We start from the raw sequence: 23,611 nt of genomic DNA on the forward strand, positions 1-23,611 counted from the left end.
GAGTGAAGAGAATACAACATGAATATTTTCTCTTCAGGCTGGGTCATTCAGCTATACATGGAATAGGCACCTATTAAACATCTGAACCACCATCTTTGGATGTATCAGTGTAGACAGGTGCAAAAGAGTTCAAATTCCAAGCTGGACATATGCTAGCTTGGGGCCCCATTTCTAGTCAAACAAGCTCACTACAAGATTTGTTAGAGTGACCTGAATGCCATGTGGTGACACCGTTTCTAAATCAGAGCCGATTCATGCCTCGTCAACGATCTCTGATGTGTCTTCACACACCAAGACACTTCCTAGCTCCCCGGCTCTCCTCTGAGGCACTGAGTTCACCAGGAGGAGCAATGAACAATAGCTGTCCCATGACTGTCTCACCATTATCCAGAACTTTCCGGGCTCCACCACCCCCACCCCCCCAATTCTCTTCTGGGTAAATCACTCCCTGTCAATGGCCTGGCAGCAGAAGCACCATTGTTCCATCTAGTGGAGAGCTATTCAGTGTTGATGGCCTTTGATTTCTCTTTCCAAACATAGGCCTTGCCTCTGCCAGATAGGATTTGCTGGTAGAGTTATGCTGGCAAATACTCCTAGCATAAGCACAGTCTGTAGTCCCTGAAGATTTATTGTAGCCCAACTGGTCTAACTTGCATCAATCCTGTGAATATAATAAGTGCACACAATACCAAAGCCGCTCAGAAAACACCCAATATAAAATAGATACACTAATTTACAGTGAAGGTTACAATCGTAAATAGCATTTGGAGGAAAAGTAAATAACGACATTCATAGTTTGGCACAGACACGTTGCCAATATGTCACATCCTGATGGATTGGGGATATGTCTGTGTCAAACTATGAATTCCGTTTTTGCTTTTTGAGTGCCGTTTACAATTGCAACTGTCCATGTGGATTATTGCACCTATTTTTATAGCCAAGGCTCTGTCTGGGTAGATGTAATAGAGCGATCAGCAACACTGACTGGATCTATTTTTCTGGAACAATAGTGTTCCCATGACCTGGGCTCTTCCATCCTTATGCACAGGACAGGAGGGCTGGAATCTGGCCTTCCCTTCACCTTAAACAATATGGACAAAAGAGGGATGGAAGCTTATTATGTAGGTCCATTTGCCAGAATGTGGTCTCCCTGCTAAAACCAAGATAAGAGCTGTCAAGCCAAGGACTTAATAGTGATCATGAGGTCAGGTGGTAGGACACTGCAGAGAGAGACAGTTCTGAACAGCTGGGAAAGCTGGGAAGCCACACAAGTGCACAGCCGTGGAGACCAACCATTGAGATGGGACCACCCTCCTGACTGCTGTCTGGAGAGGGAGAGGAGAAGGTTTATGTACTCTCTAGCACTTCTGTTCCTCTCCTCTTTTTCCCTAGTAAATGGTGCATTTTCATTCAACCTGTACCACAAGCAACTTGAGAGCAAAGCTTCATATGGATGAAACAGCTATTAGGTTATTCAGATTAGATATAAGGACAAAAAGTAGGTTCTGAAACACTGAAACAGGTTTCCCTGTTGATGTGGTAGATGTCACATCCATGGAAATGTTCAAGGTCAGGTTGGATGAGCAACCTGATCTAGCTGAAGATGTCCCTGCTCATTGCAGGTAGGACTAGAAGTTCTTTGAAGGTCCCTTCCAACTCAAACTATTTTATGATTAGCAAAAGTGGAGTTCTTTGCTGTCCTATTTATATATATAGGAAAGTAAATATGTATGTGTGTATATATATATTTCTATAATCTGACACCTGTGTCTTAAAAACTGGACTTTCTCAGAAGGATTGCTTGTGGATATAGATCGCAGTCAGATGAGGCCTGAGAAGCTGAGGCACTGTGTCTGGGATGCAGGCAGGGAGTGCAGGGTGCTGCTATCTGATGGCTGGTACCTGTCAGTGCATCTGCATCTGAGGGGACATCTCAGCAGTCCAGGTGTGAGGAGCAGAAGACAGTTTCTCCCCACATCAACCAGTGCCAGAAGTCTGCTGGGAGTTGAAAGTTTGGATCTCCTCGCTAACGACTGGCACCCTGCAAGGAGAGGACAGTGTTTCACTTTGTTACCTTGGACTTTCTTCATCAGCCTGCTCTGGTTTTCTCTGTCCTCTCCTTAAGCCTTCCCTGCAAGCGCCACTTCAGATACTTACCAAACTCCAGCATCTAACACCACTCGCAAAAGGCCTTGCCGCTTGACTGGGATCCCGTCCCTTCCAGTACAAACCAGAAATCCGTCGACAAAAGGTTCTGGGAAAAAAAACAAAACCCCTACCAGTTATAAAAACTATCCCAGCTATTAGTCGGCTTCCAGGCGAAGCCGGTAAATGCACGGAAGGCACCGGTGATGCCGAAGGAGCTGAGCTGCTACTGCGCTAGGCGACGAGCTCAGCGACCCCGGCAGGGAGGAGGGGAAGCCGGGGGGCAGGGGGAAGCCCCCTCTGGAGACACCAACGCTGAGGTGATTGAGGCTGCTCCAGACATCCCGGAGGCGGAGAAGGACCCGCACTGTATTTTTCCCTTTCAACTTTTCGGAATAGCCGTGCTCCGCGGCGGCGCGGGCAGGTGCACCGCACCGCGGGGAGCGGGGGCCCGGCTCAGCCCCTGCCATCGCTCGTCGGAGCGCCGGACAGCACCGGCGGGGACGGGCGCTGATCGCCGCGGTCCCGTCCGGCCGATCCCGGTGTTCCCGCGCCCGCCACCCGCCCCGGGCTCCGGTGCCGCCGGTGCCGCCGCCGCAGCGCCCTCTGCCGCCGGCGGGGGGAGGCGGCGGGCTGGGATCGCGTGCGAGCGGGCAGCCGGCGGCTCGCCCTGTCCCTCGGCCGCCCGCCCGCCACCTGGATCACGAGGGAAGCGGCGCCCGAGCATCCTCCCCACCCCCGGCGCCCTCCGGCCCGTTCCCGCCGCCCGTTCCCGCACCTCCGCCCTGCGCCGCGGCCGGGGGCTTCTCCTCCTCGCCCGCAGAAACTTTGCACCCTCGGGTCGTGGAGGGGACCGTGGGGTAAGTCGCTGCATCCCGAAAGCTCGCGGTGGGCAGCTGAGGCTTCAGCCGTGCGGGGGAACCGGGGGACCGGCGGCTCCGGCCACCTCTCCCCTAAACCAGCACCCTGTCCCCTGGGTGTCGGTAGTCTCGCCGGCCGTGTCGGCGGCTGTGGGACAGTAACCGCGCAGGACGAGCCCCGTTTCTTCCACCCGGGCGCCGGTGATAATCCGCAGCTCCCAGGCGAGAGCCCCGGGAGATGCGGGTGTCCGCCGACCCTCGGGTGGATGATGCCCGAGGGGTGCCTCGCTGTCCCGAGGACTGAAGCCGAGACGGCGAAGGGCTCTGCCGTGGCACCTTGGCCACATCCTTTCCACCGACGCCTCGAGAGACCTTCCGAGGGGAAAACAAGTGAAATAAAGTTTCAGGTCTCCTCTTTCGAGCCTCAAGTGCACTCGCTTGGCACTGAACGGGTTGGGTTAGCTTTGGGGTCAGTCAGTACTTGCCCTGAAAATCATTTTAAGTGTTTTATAACTTCAGAGGCTACAAATCCTTGTTGTGTTTCAGTTTGACACACCAAAGGGCGAAAAAGCAGTGAGGGAAAGACAAAGCGTGAGCACGGGCTCCAGTGCTTTATCTGACTTTGCGTTACTTTGTTTAGTAAACAAGAATTCTGTATGTCTTTGGGTGAAGCTGTAGTTTTATGTATTTCTTAAAGAATAATGCAAATAGTGTAAGTTATATGAAATAAAACACTTTATTTTCTGAAAAAGGGCACCAACAGTGCTTGTGCGTCATTTAGTGAGCTTCTAGGAGATGGATTATTAAACCAGAACAGCAACAACAAAAAGAAACAAAAACAACCAGAAAAACCCAAGAATATGCTTGATGTTTGGTAGTTCGAGATTTCAAAACGGCAACCAGGACTGGATTTAAATAAAACTGAATGATCTGGTTGGGCTCAGAAGTAATTTGTTGAAAAGAATGCTGATGCATATATGTTCGCAGCAGATAAAATAAAACAGTTCTCCTATATGAACCGTAGAGAGTGTTATTAACCAGGGCTAAGACTAAATCATTTCATTTAAGGGAGAGACTTAATGACTGACAAGGTCGAATTCACTGGCAAGGCACTCGGTTAATTTGCAACCAAGAGCAAGAATTTATTTCCTTGAAAAACAAAGCACCTAAAATATTGTAGATATTAAAATCCAGAAAGAGTTACCAGTTAAGTTTTTGGTAGTAACTTTAAAGCTCCTACCGTCATCCCCTGTGAGAGCCCAGGCAGAGACAGTCCTCACTTTTCACCGCCGCATCCACAGTGTCCCTGCATCAGCATATGTTTGGGACAACCTATTTTTTTGCCATAGTTGACCATAAAAGTGCATTTGGATATTCTTCGATCTCGAGGAGAGAACTAGGATTTTAGGGGCTGTGTCGGGCTAGTGTATAAGCACCTCCAGTCTTCAGCTCTGGAAGCACAGTGTTCCACAGTCCATGGGATGAAGGTGTACAGAGGGGGAGTGTTTGGGGAAGAGTGATAGGGAATGAACTCTCATATATGGAAAAGTCAGTTTGTTGTGGTTTCAGGATTTTAATTCCAACTGAGCCATGGGAGGGGGAGTTATGTTATTACCTCAACTTACCATCGATTCAGATTTCTGCCCAGGAATTGTAAGGAGGAAATGCATTGCTAGGCCCTGTTTGCTGTGCGAGTGCTTACAAAAACCAGCCAGCCTGTCTAACATTGATTCATCGGTTTTAATGTATAAATGGATTTAAACTCTAGCAAGGATTTAGCAGTCAGAAATGGTTTTTCCACTAGGTTTTCCCTTCTGTAGGTGTATCAAAAAATACAGTAAAGATGCTTTTGTCACCAGGAATTGCCCATATATAGTTGAACTAGATTGAGAACTTGATATATAGCTTTTGCTGTCGTGTATTTAAGGGGGTTGATGCAATATGAGACCCCACTAAACATTGGGGCTCTGCTGGTGAATTATCAATGTCCAGTGCCAAATCTTTCCTTAATATTCCTGGTAATTATTGCTGACTCATGCTGACATGTGAGTTCAATTAGCCCCAACTGGAATGTAAAGGATGTGGGAGTGTCTCTTTGTGCCCAGAGACAGCTAGGACAAAGCAGATTTTGGAGGAAAATTTAAGGAATTGCCAAGTTTGGGTAGGAAGTGTCAGTCAGGGCTCTTTTTTAACAGTAATGTTTGAATAACCACTGAAGTTAAGTCCCGGGAAGGGGGTGAGTTTGGATACCATGGACTTGTCTTCACCATGGAGTAACTGTAGTCCTAACTCAGACATTGCTTCTAATTTGACTCATGTCCACACACACAAATGCATTGCTGAAGAGTGGTGATGTTTTCAATTTAAGTTGGCTTACCCATGAGGGGAATAAGCTATAGCTCAGATAACCACAATTCATCAGCTGCTAACCCAATCTGCCTGAGCAGCACAAGAGAGATTTTGCTCAAGTCTGGCTGCTCCCACTTGAAGAGGGTTACCTGGACAGCAGGAAGTGCCTGCCTGATTCCCTGGTACAGGCAGAGCAAAGACATTGTGGGTTTGACCGTGAGATAGGCAACAGGATGTTTACCAACGCGAATGTTCCCACACAGTTACTGCCCAACTGCCACGTTCATGACAGCTCACTGGTGCTGGACACTGTCCCCGCATGGCCATGGCAAGCAGGACAGGACGACTGCAGCAGCCTGGCACTTGCCAGTGCTCAGGATGGGTCACCACTGCAACCACATGTGAAAAGAAAAAAAATGTCTTTGCCCCAGAAATTAATTTCCTGTCAGCTACCAGCTGATATGAGAAGGTGACTTATGTGTCATATTATATGTCAGAGGTATATGCTAATACATATATAAATAAATCCAGCCATACTTGGCTAGCAGAAGCAGGGGCTGCTGCTTTTGAGAGAAGCTGTTTTGTTGTTGGCCCTCTATGCAAATTGCTTCTAGAAAACTACAGACCAGGGTTTCTACAAATGTTTTGAGGTAAAAGTGAAGAAGGTGAACATGAGAGCAAATATGCAGCCTAAAGTGTACCAAGTGGATGCTTCTCTTTTTAAGAGGAAGGTGACCGTAATGCAGACTTCTGGGTCTGCACAAAGAATGAAAATTTTAAGGTACTTCACAAGGAATTTGACTGAGAGTCAGGAACCAGATGAACATCCTGAGACAAAAACGCTTTAGGAATATGTCTCTGTCAGTCCAGATCTCTCCTACAGAGCTTTTTTGACAGTCATTTTGGATTTAGTTCAACTTACCTTCAGAACCTTGAACTTCGAGGTTTCTATAGCGAGTTCTGTTTACGTTGTACTGCTGTCAACATGACAAATATGACACATATAACTGCAGAACTTGAATGGAAGGACTTATAGGATTGCACAAGTAGGGTGGACAAAATGATGCCAACTTAACAATGCCAACTAAATGAACTCCAAATACTTATGAACTCCCAAAGTCCCTAGTGCCAATGTGTGATACAACCATTTCAGCATACAAAAGGTAGGACCTGTTCACTCAAGTGCAACCCTCAGACATGCAGATGCCCTCAGGGCATCTACAGTCGTGACAAACCCAGTTTTACCTTTTTAAAACCTTTTTCTGAATCTTAGCTTCCCACTCTGATAGGTGCCTTCTGGTATGCAGTGGCAGGGCAACTGCAGGATGGTGGTGTAAAATTGTTCAAGATGGCAGTGCCTAGCAGCCTATGGCAGTACCTAGCAGCCTATGTCAGTGGAAGATCTTTAAAACGAGCATCTATGAACAAAGCATTTTGTCTATACCTGGATACTTGGATGATGGTTGGATCATACTGTCTGTGGTTTTGAATTAAGGCTGCATCTGCAGGCAATGCATAAATAATAAGTGTGATGCAATCTATTAAGCTAGGGCTGCAGAACATGGCGTTTGCAACCATGCATTTGATCTGTCTTGTAACTGCAGTGCTGCCCAGTGCACCAGAGCTATTGCTCTGTATTTGACTGCAATATCTGTGCATGCACTAAATACATTAAATATTTATTCCTTACTCTTAAACTTTATTAGTATTGATGCTAAGTCGTGGTCTTTTCAGTAGGTTTTGCTTGCTGAAAACGTGTGCTAGCACGAAATAAAATTTTGTCACTTGTTGGGACTGTAGAAAAACACTGTAACTGGATTTCTCTCTCTGCTGTAACACTGGAGATGGGATAGAGTGAAGTTGAATACGTGGCAGTTTTGGGGTCATTGTCTCGCTTTCCTCGGCACTGTTTGCTACATTTGGTAGTATACAGATCCCTGGGAGTCACGATGCTAAGCAGCCTCTTGAACTTTTTCCTTTGCTGAAACTCCAAATATTATGCTCTCACCTCTCACTCTGGGCAGCATTGTTTGGAAAGCAGCTCTTCTTGGTCTCCTTGTCTTTCACAGGGATTTGCTTCTCCAAAATGTGATTTTCTGATGTCTGAGAACTCCTGATGCACTTGTCAGATTGAGTCTCCCTCTCCTTGTCCTCTGATGAGGAATCCTTCCACAAACATTGTGCTTTCTTCTTGTTTCAGGTCATTTATAGAGAAGCAAAATTTGCTGAGGTTGTTTTGTGGGCAAAGGATACAGGCATTAGAGATTTTTGAAGGGTGTATTGAGAAGATTATCATTCAGGTTGGGTCTCCACAGGGATCTGTCAGAGCTGTTCCCTATTTTATGACCATCCCGAAGGAGGGGCCAGAGCATGTGGGCATTTAGCCTGCAGAGGTCACCAATCAGAAACAGGTTTCAGGCACTCTGGAAGATGAGTCAAATTCACAGTGATTTTTGACTGTCACAACCTCCAGAAAACCAAGAGGGATGTGAGTCTGTAAGGTTTTGTGCAAAGGTTTATTTTCAGTCAACAATAAATCATGTCCTCAAATATAGCATGGGGAATGGCTAAGGAGAAAAGGATGTGGAAACTCGGTGGATCACAAACTACACATGAGTCAGTAGCACTGCACTGTTGTAAAAATTGTGTGTAAAAATGGGAGTGTTTTTTCTATGATACATGAGCAGTCTTTTAGTCCTGCTCAGCCAAGGTACGTCCTTAGCTTGGACCTCATTTAGGAGCAGGGTACTTGAGAAAGAAATGCAGACAGAATTAAGAGTCCAAAGGAGAGTAAAAGGAATAATCAGATGTCTAGAAAACACCACCTACAAGAAAAAATTTGAAAAATTGTTTAGTCCAGAGATAAGAAGAGTAAAGGGAAAGAAGTAAAAAATCATTAGAAATATAGGGTTAACTGCAAAGTTAGTTGAACTTAACCTATTGTTCAAGTTCATGTCAGCTAGGGCAAGAAATTATGATAGAACTATATGTTGTAGTAAGGAAAAATTGGGTTAAAATACTTAGGAAAAAATTTTTTGATTTTAGTGAAAGCTAAACGCTGGAATAAAATCTCTGAGGTACTCATAGAAACTATACTTCTTCACTAGAAGCAGCTTTGGGGAGTGGTTTAACAGCTGTGTCGTTACAGCTATGATGGCCTAAGCATGTAAAAGACTAGAAAGATGTGTCACTCCTTTATTAAATCAATTGATTTAGCTAGAAAAAACAGACAAGTCTTTCATGCTCACAAGACATTTCTCTGATCTGAAATCTCTTGAATGGTTTTGGTACAGCTGCTTCTGTGTGAAGGAGGGAATGATGTTCTGTATGATCTCTCGAGGGTCTTTTCAGCCCTATTTGCAAGGATTAAAAAAATCTTTCTGTCTTGGGATAGATGGATGTTGAGGGACTGGGGAGGGAAGGCAGGCTATAAAAGCTGATAAAAGAGCTCTCCCCTATTCTGCAATTGAGGAGATTCTCTAAGATTTTTTCTCCATGAAAAATGCCTGTTTTTTACTTTTCAGTAAATCAGTAAATCTTAAACTAGCTTCTCTATTAGTATCTGATGGTCTTGGATGGTAGTAAAGGCTTCATGACAAGTGGTATTGTGACAGGATGTGCTATGATAAAATGTGTGCTTTTTTATCTTGGCAACAAATAAAATTCTGGGACTTTGAAGGCAAGATGTCAACTTTTCCCCCATGTATTGCCCTAATTATATGAAGTGAAATACTTGCAGCCATGGCTTTTTAATGAAAATTAATATTTTTTATAATCTAAAATTTTGTGATCAAAAATTTAATGAACATATAGAAATATCACCGCTGGGATTATTAATGAGAATTAATTTTTATCTATTAGCTACTTCAGGATAGTAACGGATATAAATAATATTAGAAGAGAGTAGTACTAGAGGTAATTTGCATATGTGTTTAAACATTTTTTTCCTCTGGACATGTCTCTAAAACAGTAAAAGCATTTAAAATAAAAAGTTCCAGTTGTCAGATAGCAAACAAGAAAAGGTAGATATGTCCATAGATGTCAAAAACGTAATGGGAATAGATATAATATTTTGCTTTCAAAGGAGATATTCATGTTTCTGGAGAGAAAAACACGGAATCATAGATCACAGATTGAGTTGGAAGGGACCTTAAAGATCATCTAGTTCCAACCCCACTGCCATGTCTAGGGCCACCTTCCACAAGATGAGGTTGCTCAAAGCCCCATCCAGCCTGGCCTTGAACACTTCCAAGGGTGGGACCTCCACACCTTCTCCAGACAACCTGTTCCAGTGCCTCGCCACCCTCACGGTAAAGAATTTCTTCCTAATACCTCACCTAAACATACCCTCTGTCAGTTTAAAACCATCACCCCTTGTCTTATCACTACATGTCCTTGTAAAAAGTCCCTCTCCAGCTTTCTTGTAGGCCCCCTTTAGATGCTAGAAGGCTGTTGTAAGGTCTGCCAGGAGCCTTCTCTCCACCAGGCTGAACAACCCCAACCCTCTCAGCCTGTCATCATAGAAGAGGTGCTCCAGCACCTAATCTTTGTGACCTCCATTGGACTCGCTCCAACAGGTCCATGTGCTTCTTATTTTGGGGGCCCCAGAGCTGGACACAACACTCCAGGTGGGGTCTCACTACAGCAGAGCAGAGGGGAAGAATCACCCTCGACCTGCTGATCACGCTGCTTTTGATGCAGCCCAGGACGTGGCTGGCCTTCGGGTCTGTGAGTGCACATTGTTGGGTCATGTTGACCTTCTCATTCACAAACACCCTGAAGTCCTTCTCCCCAGGGCTGGTCTCAATCCATTCTCTGCCCAGCCTTTATTTGTGCTTGGGATTGCCCCAAACCACATGCAGGACCTTGCACTCGGCCTTGTTGAACTTTATGAGGTTTGCACGGGCCTTATACATTGATAGTCAAGAACCTGGATTAAATTTGAGTACTTATCCAAACCAAGGTGCTCCAGCAGTGCCTTGTCAGCATAGCAGACAAAACTAGACAGACTTTCAACCAGTAATAACTTGTTTGGCTACATTTATAATATCAAAAATAATAGCTACATCAGGTTTTATTTTTACTTTTATTTTCAGATTCAGTATCTGAAAGAACAGGAACTTTTGAGTTTCCATTCTGATTTTCATGTACATCATTAAACTGAAGACTTGCAAGAACTCAGCAAAAGCTTGACAGCTCACACGCCAGCCTGGCTTTCAGTGTGTGTTTCCAAACTGTGACCTGCTTCTTTCAAATGCAGTGCTTCTTACACTGGTAGCAAAAACATTTTAAAAGACTGAATTGCACTGGTAATAATAATAAAAACATCAATTTAAGCATCAAGGGAACTTAACTTTCAGAGTTCAAGGAGAAAATATTTCATGTTTCATTACAGTTTTTCTCTGTATTCCCATTTTCCATCTCATGCTTTAAGAAAAACATCTTCTTTTATTTTTTTCCCCTGAAAGCTTTTGTCTTTTTTTTTTTTGTTCCTTTAAATCTTCTGATATCTAAGCTCTGCTGAACCACTTTTAAGAGGCTCTTGGCATTTCATCCTCTGTTTCTCTTTTTCTTCCACTGAATAACTGGGGAGGAACAAAGCAGAAGAGCAAAGCCAGGAGAAGAATAGTGTTGCACCTTCCCAATAAGCTGATGATACATCTAGGTTTATCATTAGTTTTCCTCCCTGCTTTCCTGTCCTACATACACACATTTCATAATAACTTTTATAGCAATAAAGGCCATTTTGCTGGCCTTAGATCCAAACCTCTTTTGCTTCTTTTCTTAGGGAAAATGCTATGTTGTGTTCTTCCAGTATCACAGAGGCTCCTATGAGAACAGGCTGTGTCTCTGAGCCAAAGACAGCCACTTTTGTCTTTTTCCACGCTGTCTCTAGTGATACAGAAAAAAATGCAAATATATGATCTATATATATGGAAAAATATATATTCAAAAGATATGATCTGTCACATATTTTTACTTCTGTTCTGCACTGGAGTGCAACTAATATCTTTTAAGAAGCCTTTTGTGGAAAAGAAGAGAGAAATCAGGGCAATGAGAGTGCAGTTATGGTATATGGCAGACTTTTTTGAAAGACTTGGAATTGGATCTTGGCACACTTGCTAAAGAGGATCACCAGCTTATTGGCTACTGTGGAGAGTCTCCCTGACTTTGATAAGCAATCCTTTCTTGATAAAAATTCCTTTTAAGTTAGTTCCATTTTGGCTTTACACTAGAAAACTCCTAAAAATGATACCTAGTGTTTCTGTCCTTCTGTCTCATCTATTCAATCCTCTAATCTATCTGTAGCCTCTCTTTGTATAACTCAGGGTTTCCCATCATGCTATTAGCATTTACTCCAAAATTGCACCACTGTGGTGGGTTGACCTTGGCTGGATGCTAGGTACCCACCAAAGCTGCTCCATCACTCCCCTCCACAACTGGACTGAGGAGAGAAAGTATAACAAAAGGCTCATGAGTTAAGGGCAGGGAGAGATCACTCACCAATTATTGTCACAGGTAAAACAGATTAGACTTTGGATATTAATTGAACTTATTACCAATCAAAATCAGAGTAGAATAATGAGAAGTAAAACAAATCTTAAAAACACTTTCTCCACACTCCTCCCTCCTTCCCCCTCTGCCCCTGCAGCACAGGGAGATGGGGAATGGGGGTTATGGTCAGTTCATCACAAGTTGTCTCTGCTGCTGCTGCTAAGGGAGGGCAGTCTTTCCCCTTCTCCAGCATGGGGGTTCCTCCCATGAGAGACAGTTCTTCATGAACTTCTCCAGCATGAGTCCTTCCCACAGGCTGCAGTTCTTCATGAACTGCTCTAATGTGGATCCTTTTCCATGGAGTAGACCCTACTCTAGCACAAGTTTCCCATGGGGTCACAGCCTCCTTCTGACATTCACCTGCTCAGCATGGGTCTCCTCCATGGGCTGCAGGGGGACAGCTGCCTCACCGTGGTCTGCTGGGGAATCTCAGCTCCGGTGCCTGAAGCACCTCCTTCCCCTCTTCTGCACTGACCTTTGTGTCTGAATAGTTGTTCCTCTCACATATTCTCAATCCACTCTTCTCTGGCTTCAATTTCTCCTACACAATAACTTTCTTTCCTTCTTAAATATGTTATTACAGAGACACTACTACCATATTTGATTGGCTTGGCCTTGGCCAGCAGTGTGTCCATCCTGGAGCTGGCTGGCATTGGCTCTGCCAGAGGTGGGGGAAGCTTCTGGCAGGTTCTCACAGAAGCCACCTCTGTAGCCCCCCCACTACCAAAAGCTGGCCACACAAACCTAACACAACCACACTTCTAGTCTGACCTTGTGGATGAAGGATGATAAATAGTCTTGTCAAAGACCATTGCTCTAATATTTCAAGAGAACCCTAAACTCTAGACAGTTGAAGTCTGATGAAATGACAAGCAGTGTATTAAAATGTAGGTGGTTGGGAAAGTAACACCAGGAATGCTAGTGAACTTACAAGAGAGTTTGGAGGACCAGCATAGCTTCATAGTTCATAGTTGCATTTGCAACCTGTGGTTGGTTCTACAACTCAAAGTAACATTTCTAATTCAACCCATCACGGTGATGTATGGGTGCTGAAACACATTCCACCTTATGGTGGAACACGGGAATGGGGCACGAGGATAAAGCAACCCAAGAAGCACTCAATGCACAACCACATGTGTCTTGTGAAAAAAAGTGACACAACTCTTCCAGAGTGATACTGTTATCCCTTTTATCTAAGGATATTTATCCCTCAGAGTCGTAGAGTATTGTAGGCAAGCTAATGAACTACATAAACTTGATTTACTAAATAGCTCTAGCAGCCTTGTCATGGCAGCACAGAGCTAAATCCAGGTAACACTCATGGCAGCACAGAGCTAAATCCGGGCAACACCTATCTGAGAAATTATATATGCACTTGGCAAGCATACTTGAGTTGTTCACCTGTACTGAGCGCTGTGTTTCCAGCATAAAGCTGCTCCCAGATCCTGAATTAGCTGTAGATGGAAGACAGCTGAACTGAGGCCCTGCTACACTACACATTCATGGCAGAAATATTTCATTGACCTATCTTACTGGGTTTAGTCAGATTTGTTATGGAAATGATGCATATGCTTTCACAACGTCTGCTTTTCTTGTGACCTGTTAGTCAGGTTTCAATAAACAGAACAGAAGGACAGAGATCTCAAAGATATTATGTTCCTGAGAGACAAAGTGAAACATGCTATGCTAATATCCCTACTGAGGGCAGGATTGCAATGTGAGATTGACTGTCTTGTTAATCATCAAATAATCCATATGGTTCAGACAATAACCTAAATGCCTCAGCTGTAGCAAAACTTTTCATCACTGCTCACACTTTATTATGGAAAGGGTAGCCCAGCCACTGTGGCAATCCTGTATTTTCCTCAGAAGGTCTGGGACAAAGACAGTGGAGGACCAAAGTCAAGCCTGGTAGAAGAGATACCACTCTACTAGCTACAAAGTGTTGTACCAGACATATGCCCAATCTTTTTGTGTGTGTGTGTTTTATATGTGTAATGGTCTGTATCCTTCCTTAGGCGACACAGCACATGTTAGAAGTTCTAAAAACAGCTGTATTTTTCAAACATTACTTTAAAAAACTCAACAAACTTACATCTAAGCTTTTTTAAGAAGTTATTTATTTACATCCTCAAAGCTCAAAAAAGGTGTCCTTGAACTTAATTTCAGGCTTTCTTATATAAACATATAAAGAAAGGAGGGCCGATGAGACAATTTAGTCACCTAATGAACTTGTTTGTGAAGGAAGAATAGTGATTGAAATTATTGTTCTGCTTAAGATTCCTGAAAGTGTAGCTGCATACCCATCCTGCAGCAAAGGGCTGCCGTATTCCAAAATCAAGCACTTGCAAATTAGGAAGCCTGGGAGTTAAAGATGAAATGTGAAATCATACATACATATATTCATTAAATGCTTAAATTAATAAAGATCAAGTCCAACTGTTAAATTCCTCACCTATGTGGACAGGCACTAAGTTTGATCTCATAAAGTTGCATATTTTGTTTTTATTATCCTCATTCAGCTTGTAGTTCCAGCTCTGTACTACACAGTGTTCAAATCCTGTGCAAACACAGTGCTATTAATTTTGTCACAGACTGTCCTGTGATAATTGTGACTTTAGTATTTAAGTACATCAAAACCACAGCTGAATTAATCTTTATTATACTGCTGAGACATATGGTCTTATTAGTAGAGACAAATCTGAAAGACATATTCTCATTTACTGAATGCCAGGCACTCAGGAGATGATTTTTCAGAAGACGTAGCCTTCGGTGTACACTCATTCAGAGCTCAGTGCTGGTTGCCTCCAGCTGCAGTACTGAGTGCTCATCACTTTTAGAACAGACTAAGGCTCCCAGAAAACGAGGGCTGGTGCCTCTGATGTCACTAGCTGTAGTCGCGTGCCTCGCATCACGCAGCCCTCATTCCTACAGCTCCTGCATAGCCCTGATTCCTTCCCTAAGCTCTCTAAGCAGGGCAGGAGTAGGGCTCTGCATGCTCAGATTTCTTCTTGTAATGCAGGCAGCGAAGGCAAAGGAGCCACAGGAGACGTGGGAAGGTGATTGCAGTAAGGAGGTGTTGGGCACCTAATTTCTGGTGAAAACTCCGGATTCTGAATGGTAACTTCGAATTCCTAATGATTCAAAAGCAGTGCTCCCCACTGGTTCCTTTCTGGAGTGTTTTGAAGCACGGTGTCTGTCTGCAGGTCTTAGGGATGCTGAGACTTAGGACTACAAGCTGTCTGGTTTTGTTCCCTCTCTGCCTTGTCCCGGGCTACTTCAGTCCTTCCCATGGCCGACTCCTTGTTCCTGTGCCTTATATCTGGAGTCCTTCTTTTTCTGGGTGGCAGTGGCTGGAGCAGAGAGAACACACTAGGATGGGGAGGAACAGCAAGAAGGAAAGTCTGGTGCTGCCTTTGCTGCTCCAAGGGGAGGCATGTAAAGCACATGGGGATGCACATATATAGTGCAGATGCTTGTAGGAGGAATGAAGGCATGACGTGTGCTCAGCTCAGGCAGAAACTATAGATGACTGTCAGACTACAATGAGTCTTCTGAACACACACAAACGGAACTTTTTTTCAGAAGCTCCCAACATAGCCAAATTTGTACATATTTTCTTTAAAGGAAATTGAAGAGAGATTTTATGTATGTTTGTCAGACAATGTATGATCCCTGGTACTTGTAGAATACCCTCTGTAAATCAAGCATTTAATACCTTTTTAGTAGTCTTCTAACAACTCTTCATGTTTGAGAGTTAATCTTTTTTTCACTGAAGAAAAGATTGAGGCAGAAAAGCAAATTTTATGGCCACCACGATCTTGTTTCAATCTCATGTGTAACTGGACCATCAGACATTCTTAAACAAATTCCTCACCACACAGGTCCAATAGATTTCTTCAGAAAAAATTCTTGATGAAAAAAAGGCCCAGTGAGGGAGAGTTCTCTACAATCTTGGATAAATTATTTTGATAGTTATCCTCATTTATTTGTAACTTGAATTTAATTAACCGCAAATTCAGTAAATTGGATCTTGCTAGAAATGTTTGTTTCTTGTCACGAAATGTTTGTTTCTTACGTAATGTAGTTACTTATTGTGCGGAAGTTCTCTGTTGCTGTTCTTCATGATAACCCAAACAGTTGGAGCTCCTGGACACTGAGTACAGGGCTTGTTTTCACAACCTTTAATCATTCTTCGCTCCAGTTTTTAAGTGGGGCTGCTTCAGCTAGAAACAGTACTGTGTGCTATTTGCAAAGATATACCCAAAACTGTTATCATATTTTCTCCTAAAACATGATCATTCATTAGAAGCAGAAAACTTGGCAGAAACATGCTAATCACTATTAATTCAGTGACAGCAGGCAGCTAGATTTCTGTCCTGTTGATGAGCCATCGTGAGCGGAAGTCTTTTTCCAGAGCTGCTCTTCTCAAGGTAGAAACACATAATCCTGCAAAAAGTCAAGCCACACTCCAGCCCCATCCCCTTCTTACTTTGCAGGTGAAACTGTGCTGTGGTGTGCAGTGCGGTAGGGATGACAACACGACCTCCTCACTCCCAGGCTGCCTCTTCAAAACCTGTGTGACTTTGAAGCTGAGGTCTACACAGCCCTTTTTTGTAGTTCAGGCATTGAATGCATAGTATTTGATCCCATTCGGGCAGGAAATGATTCACAAAATTTAGTGAGAGAGATTATGAGACAATGTAATTTGAGCTCCTATAGCTACCAAAGCTACCAAATTTTCTTATTTTTCCTGAGTATGCCTGCATTCAGTTCAACTGCTTCTGTTTAATTTATGCATAACTTCTGTTAGGATAAAGTGCAAATTACAAGAAGACAACTAACCATGGTTTCAAGACAACAGTTTCCATTAAATCCTTTGTACCTCATCCCAGAGCTTAAATGCTCATGATATTACTGATTAATGCTTTATTTATTATTTGGATGTATCCGGTTTCAGCTTCGCTTTCTAGGTTCTTGCTCTGTTTCAGGTTAAAATAATTCAGCTGTCATATCTTCACCTGAAAGTACTTTGCTCTACTCAAGTCACCTAAATCTTTTTTTTATGCAAGGCAATTTCTTCAGCCTGCAAGTATTTATTTTAGCTTCTTTATTCACCCTTTCCAATTTCTAACATTATTTGAAAACACTTACATGGGAACTGTACACACTGTTCCAGCATCAGTCTCATCATATCTGTAAACAGAGGTAAAATCACTTCACTCAGGTCAGCAACAGCATTAGCTCCCTGTGCAGCAGATCCTCCCTGGCAGCTCAGGCTATGGATTGTATTCATTTTTCACTTTGATCCCTAATTCCTTTCAAGAATCATTCACATTTCAGGATGCAGTCCCTATCCAGTAGCAATGACTTTCATTCCCTATTGTGAGATGCAAGTGTTTGCACTTTTTTTAATCTGTCACTTGACAGATTATATACTCATTGAAACTGTGCATTGCAATACTTCATTGTGGCTTTTAAAAGCAGAATGTTATGCTGCCAACTTAAATTACTTACTGATACAAGTGAATTCCTATGTCAGCTAGAGGTGATAACCTCTCAGTGAGCTAGTTTCACTCCAAAAAGCATGATATTCCATAGAATTCTGCTAAGTGATGTCATTCATTTTTCTTATCAACTTTTCTGGTATTTTGCTTGAGATAGATGCCAGTCTTGCCATCCAGTGGTTAGCTGGATAGTTATTAATTTTACCTTCTCTGAAGATTATCATATAGCAGCTGTCTTTCAGTCCTTTGGTTTTCTCCAGCTTTCAGAGATTAATTGCGACTTAATGTCAGCAGTGATTAAAAGCATCTGACAGAAGTGAATGATCATGGCCCACATCTGCCCTTTCCTCCTTCTGAAGCTCCTCAAGCTTGTAAGTCTCCTTTCCTGCTGCTGGAGTGGTGGGAGGTTGCTGCTTTGGGTTCTTCATCCTGCCTCAAACACATGGAGACAATGTGAGAACTCACAAGTGTTAAAGGGAGAAAGAGAATGAAAAGAGCACAGTTGTTCTGAGCAGCTGAGTGCCGTCTACCCAACTTCTTCCTGTTTCTCATTCACATGTGAGACCAGTGGGATGGCAGGGGAAGGAGCCCCCAGCCTCCTCCAGTGGTGGAGATGGGCTGTTCTGTCCTACTGGTGGAGAGCAGAACTCACAGGTGATCCGAAAAGGTGTCCAGGTAGGACAGTGAATACATGCTCTTCTCCAGTTTATAAAATATATGTTTTCTTGGTTTATGGATCTGTGCAGCTCAACAAATTCAAGTGCTGTTTTCAGATGTATTTTTAGGACCATTTGCCATGAACCTTCTGACTTTGTTCCCATACATTGCATCCTCAGACTCATTTTAACTGCGTGCCACTACTGGCATTAGTGGTGGTGGCAGAAGCACCTCTTGGCTGTATGTGTATCTAGGATGGTGGTGTTCAGTAGCTGGGGCAGTGCTTCGTACCATGTTGCTGTGGTAACCCCTTGTCCTAATTCTGTAGAAAGTTCCTGTTGAAAGCCTGAAGAGTGCATGGTTTATTCTTGTTCGATGGGAGTTCATGATTCTCCTTTGTTTCAGAGACTAGAAGAAAATCTATCAATTTATCCTCTTACCTTTTATGCAGTTCTAACATAGAGCCATCTCCACCTAATAAGAACTGTACATATTTTTTAGAATTATTTTCTTTATAATATTCTTCTAAAAAGCACACTAGCTTTTGTCTTTAGTGATGCAACTTGCGGATTTTCCTTTGGGCCTTTATCTTTCCTAACCAGCATTTTGCACATCATAAATTCTAGCTCATATTGTTTGCCATTTATTTCCTGGTTTTCAGTTTGAATACTGAGGTCTTTGTATTTATTTCTATTCGCTGTCATATATTAATAAACTCACCCAGAATGGAGTTTAAAACTAAGTGGCCCTTTTGGGAAATCAAATGAACTCTTAATTTTCAGTTTTCAGTTGAATTATGCTTTCCAAGCCTTTCCCCTCCTTTTAATTTTGCTCATAAAGGCAAGAGAAAGGAAGTCTAGCATGTGACACTGTTTTGAAACAAGAACTATGATTCATAGACTGATATTATGGACAGGAAGGACTCAGAACACGAAAGTATTACAATATTGTGTTGAGTTTGTGTGGCAAGGTTTTGGCAGTGGGGGTCTACACAGGTGGCTTCTGTGAGAAGCTTCCAGAAGCTTTCCCCGTGTCTGACAGGTCCAAGACAGACCTTGTGCTGGCCAAGGCCCAGCCCATCAGCAACAATGGCAGCACCTCTGGGATAACGTATTTAAGAAGGGGGAAAAAACCAGCACAGCCGCAACTGCAGTCAGAGAGAGGAACAAGAATATGTGAGAGCAACGGCCCTGGAGACACCAAGGTCAGTGAAGAAGGAGGGACAGGAGATGTTCCAGGTGCTGGGGCAGAGATTCCCCTGCAGCCGATGTTGAAGACCATGGTGAGGCAGGCTGTGCTCCTGCAGCCTACGCGGACCCCACTCTGGAGGAGGTGAAGGAGCCTGTGACACCACAGGAAGCCTTCACTGGAGCTGGCTCATAACAGGACCTCTGGAGCAAGGAGCCCACGCTGGAGCAGGTTTGTTGGCAGGACTTGTGATTCTGCAGAGGACCCATATTGGAGCAGCCTGTTCTTGAAGGACTGTACCCCATGGGAGGGACACATGCTGGAGCAGTCCATGGAGAACTGCAGCCCATGGGAAGGACTCACGCTGGAGAAGTTCATGGGAGGAAGAAGGCAGAGACAGAGTGTGATGAAGTGACCACAATCCCCATTCCCATCCCCCTCTGCCACTGTGGAGGGAGGAGGTAGAGAAAATAGGGAATGAAGTTGAGCCCAGGAAGAAGGGAAGGGTGGGGGGAAGGTATTTTTGAGATTTGGGTTTATTTGTCATTACCCTGCTCTGATTTGGTTGGTAAGAAATTAAACTAATTTCCCCAAGGTGAGTCTGTTTTGCCCATGAAGGTAACTGGTGAGTGATCTCTGCCTGTCCTGATCTCAACCCATAAGCCTTGTTATATTTTCTCTCCTTTGTGCTGCTGAGGAGGGAAGTGATAGAGTGGTTTTGGTGGGTACCTCACATCCAGACAGTTTCAATCCACCAAAAAGAAAAAGAAAATACCTTTTAATGTAAGGTCTCACAAGGAACAGAAGCAATTCTTTTGGCATCTTCACACCATTTTAGCTTCCCACTGAAGTAAGAAATCCATGAGGGTAGATGTAATCTTAAAAACTGTCAGACTGTTGGAAAAAAAAAGAGCTAGCAGATTAGACTAGCAAAGTCCATGGGATAAAACTTTCTTAACCTGGAACAATATTTATTGCACTGTATCATATCTGTCATTGACTTCAAACAGGAGGTTCACCAATCTGATGTCACATGAAATCATTTCAGTAATAGTGAAAAAAGTAGTTTTGTTTATTTCTGGAAGAACTTTATCCCTGATACTGGACCAATTGGAGAATGACTGGTATTTCCACCATAAGCTACAATTGAGAGAAGGCAAGTTGTCTGATCTCTGTATTATGTATCATTTCAGAATGAATTCTCAAGGAAAGAACCATTAACAGCTGTGGTTAGTTGTGTAATGGAGTAAAAATGGAATGTAGATTTAAATGATTTTGACGTAGTAACCTGATAGCTATTTGTTGACATGATAATCGATTTTCTAGATGAGGGAAATACAGTAGACCTTAGCTATCTCGGTTTAGAGAAGGATGCTGTGCTGCTGACGACTAGTAATGAATTGAAGAGTTGGGGGAAGGAACTGGGTGAACAGCCTGTGCTGAAAGGAAAACAACTGATCGGGAGGGAAACTAACAGCAGAGTTCATCAACCATCAGTTTGGAGACAGTTGCACTTTTACTAAGACATTTCATGTTAAACCAGATGTGTACCTATAAACTTCGTTTCACAGAACATTCTGAGTTGGAAGGGACCCACAAAGATCTAGTCCAACTTTTAAGTGAATGGGCCATACAGGGATCAAACCCATGACCTTGGTGCTTTAGCACCATGCTCTGACCCACTAAGCCAATCTCAAGGTTTGTTGCCTGTGCCATCAACACAAAAGTGGACACAATTCTCACACAGCAAAAAATAAACTGGAGATTAATTGTACGATTGGGATGGCTAGGCACCCGAGCCCATTTCCTCCTTAAATTGTGCATTTATTTGTTGGAAATTATGCATGAAGATGGACTCTGTATATTAGATGACTACAGGGTGACTGTGAGCCATGAATTTGGTAATGGCTATGGAAAAGGAAAATGTGGGCGCACGAATATCAAGTGAGATAATTCTCATAAAGAATACGTGATTTGTCAATTACTCTCTCTCTCTATATATGTATATGCATGTATGAAATACTTTTAGATTTAACTTAATATACTGTGCATGGTCCTGTTTATCCATGTTTTAGACAGATTGACTGAAATGAGAAAACAGACTCCTAAGATGATAGGAAGAATAAAGAGTTTGTAACATGAGAGGGAAATAAAACAGTTTTCATTGTCCCAGAATAGAAAAACGAAGGCTGACTGAAGATATGACTGATATTTAAAAATATGCCAATGAGTAAACACAATGGAGGAGGAAGAGCTATTTAAACTAAAAGACAATGTTGGCAGAAGAACAAATGGGCATAAAATGACCATGAACAAATTTAAGCTGGAAGACGAAAGGTTTCTAGGTATTAGAAAGCTGCCCTTCAATGAAAAAGAAGGCTCTTCTAAACAGTTTTTAAATCAAGTTCAGTGAGTTTATGATTTGCATTACATGACAGATCTGTCTTCAGCAGCATGGGATTGATTCAGTGACATAGAAGATCCCCTTAATTTTACATCTCACACAAAGCAGCAATTATTCTTAAGATATCTTGAGATACACTAACCTCTCCAGCAGCCTGAACCCACTGTTGAACAGCACTCAGCATGACCAAAATATTCTTTCAGACAGAAAATCAAGAGACTTCAATATTCAGCTAATCTCCAGAAGATTTAAACAGACTGAATGCGAGGGCTTGTTTCTGAGCTGGCAATGTCTCTAAGGCTAGCATGCTCAAATAGATCAATAATAAGGCTAACTTTTGTCTGAAAATTGTCACCTCCATCAGCACTGCCTTGGGTCCTAGCGCTAACCACAATAGTGTGTCACATCTTGAGCTGCCGACAGATATATTTCCAGTCTTTAAAAGTGAGGATATGAGAACCTGGAAAAATGCTGATTTGAATAATTGCATCCTACTACTTACAATGTCAGTAATAGAGAGAAAATCCCAGTGTATTTTAAAAGCTGTGAAATTGTCCCTGCAGATGACGAGTAGTATTATTCTTATTTATTTAGCTGAATTTAAAAATTAACCTGGAAGGGAAAAAAAGTTTGGGCATCCAGTAAGCAGGATGTATTTTATACCCATTTTATATCATGCGTAGTATGCTTAATTTGAAAAAATGAAAGTCAAATATAAACATCAATATTCTAATATTATTAGGGTAGGAAATTGGAATTAGCCTTAAGCTTCTATCTTAAGTAATGCCACCATGCTTCTTAGTGTTGTTGAATGTCACACTCAAGGAACAAACATCTTCCTTGGTTGAACTTCCATGGTCCAGTAATTTTGTCCAGCATTATGAAACACATTCCCAAATCTTCGTTCGCGAAGCCTAGCCACGATGATGAAACACAGAAACCTCTAAACTAAGAAACTTATTCCTTTTGTTTTTCAGTGTCAGAACAATGATTCCTCCCGGGGAATGCCTATACGCTGGGAGAAAAAGGAGGAAACCCATTCAGAAACAGTTAAGTATCATATTCATCGGGGGCATCTCCCTGCAAATGTTTGTGCTAGAAATGAGGTAGAGAAAGGGTTCCCTTCCTCCTATGATCTGCTGATGCAGGATAGACCTAATCTTATTCTCTCCAGTGAGAAACCCTTGGCTGGGAGGCTGGCTCTTCATCATTAGGACTGTCTCCAGAAAGGATGCCAAGCATGGGTCCAACCATCCTCACCCATCAGTGGGTATGCCAAGGGGAGGCCAGCATTGGTTATGGTGTGTACTGCAGTGCACTGCAGAACACACTGCTGTGAGGAGTGCAGAGGGAGTGCTTTTTCACAGGCAGAAGATACTGGTGGACTAAATGTCAGCTGGGCAGTGGGCTGGAGAGGTGGCTGCCACCTTTGTGCTTCTATGCTCCCTGCAGCCTGTTCGAGGAGCTTTCTGAGAAGCTGTGCGTCAAGTGGCACCAGTGTGCTGGTACTGCGCTCCCCCCTTGCTTGGGGCATCGCTAAGTCCAAAATGTATGAGCCCAGAAAGTGGGTCAGTTCAGCCAACTGAAAGAGCAGACTGGTGATTCACTTTTTGCATAAAGAACACATAATTTTCAAAACACTATTTACTATGGGATCACTTTCACGAGGAAAAAAACGGGAGAGAGAAATTGCATGTGTGAAGGCAAAGCAGAAGAAGAAAAAATGCAATGGGAATTTGTTACTACAAGATGCTTGAAATGGGAGGGGAAAAAAGATTGCTATCACTCAAATGTAAAATGATTTCCAGATGCCATAAACCGCTCTGTGAAATGAAGCTTTTAGTATAATCATCCCACATCTTCTGTGTTACACTTGATTCTGTGATTATAAAACACATGATTTTACTGTGTTACAATTATGAACTGGAGCTGGTGGCCTTCACAGA

At 43.0% G+C, this 23,611-nt stretch overlaps 1 protein-coding gene across 1 annotated transcript in view; it reads left to right on the forward strand.

The window, feature by feature from the left end:
- Positions 1-2,849: 2,849 nt before the first annotated feature.
- AHRR (aryl-hydrocarbon receptor repressor) overlaps positions 2,850-23,611 on the forward strand; it is an 85,602-nt gene continuing 64,840 nt past the window's right edge. The window contains exons 1-2 of the mRNA XM_032698661.1: positions 2,850-3,005; positions 22,643-22,714. Of these exons, the coding sequence (XP_032554552.1) occupies positions 22,653-22,714 (62 nt within the window). The 5' untranslated portion in view covers positions 2,850-3,005; positions 22,643-22,652. The remainder of the gene's footprint in view (positions 3,006-22,642; positions 22,715-23,611) is intronic.

The sequence above is a fragment of the Chiroxiphia lanceolata genome, chromosome 1 (assembly GCF_009829145.1).
Source record: "Chiroxiphia lanceolata isolate bChiLan1 chromosome 1, bChiLan1.pri, whole genome shotgun sequence".
Taxonomy (NCBI): Eukaryota; Metazoa; Chordata; class Aves; order Passeriformes; family Pipridae; genus Chiroxiphia; species Chiroxiphia lanceolata.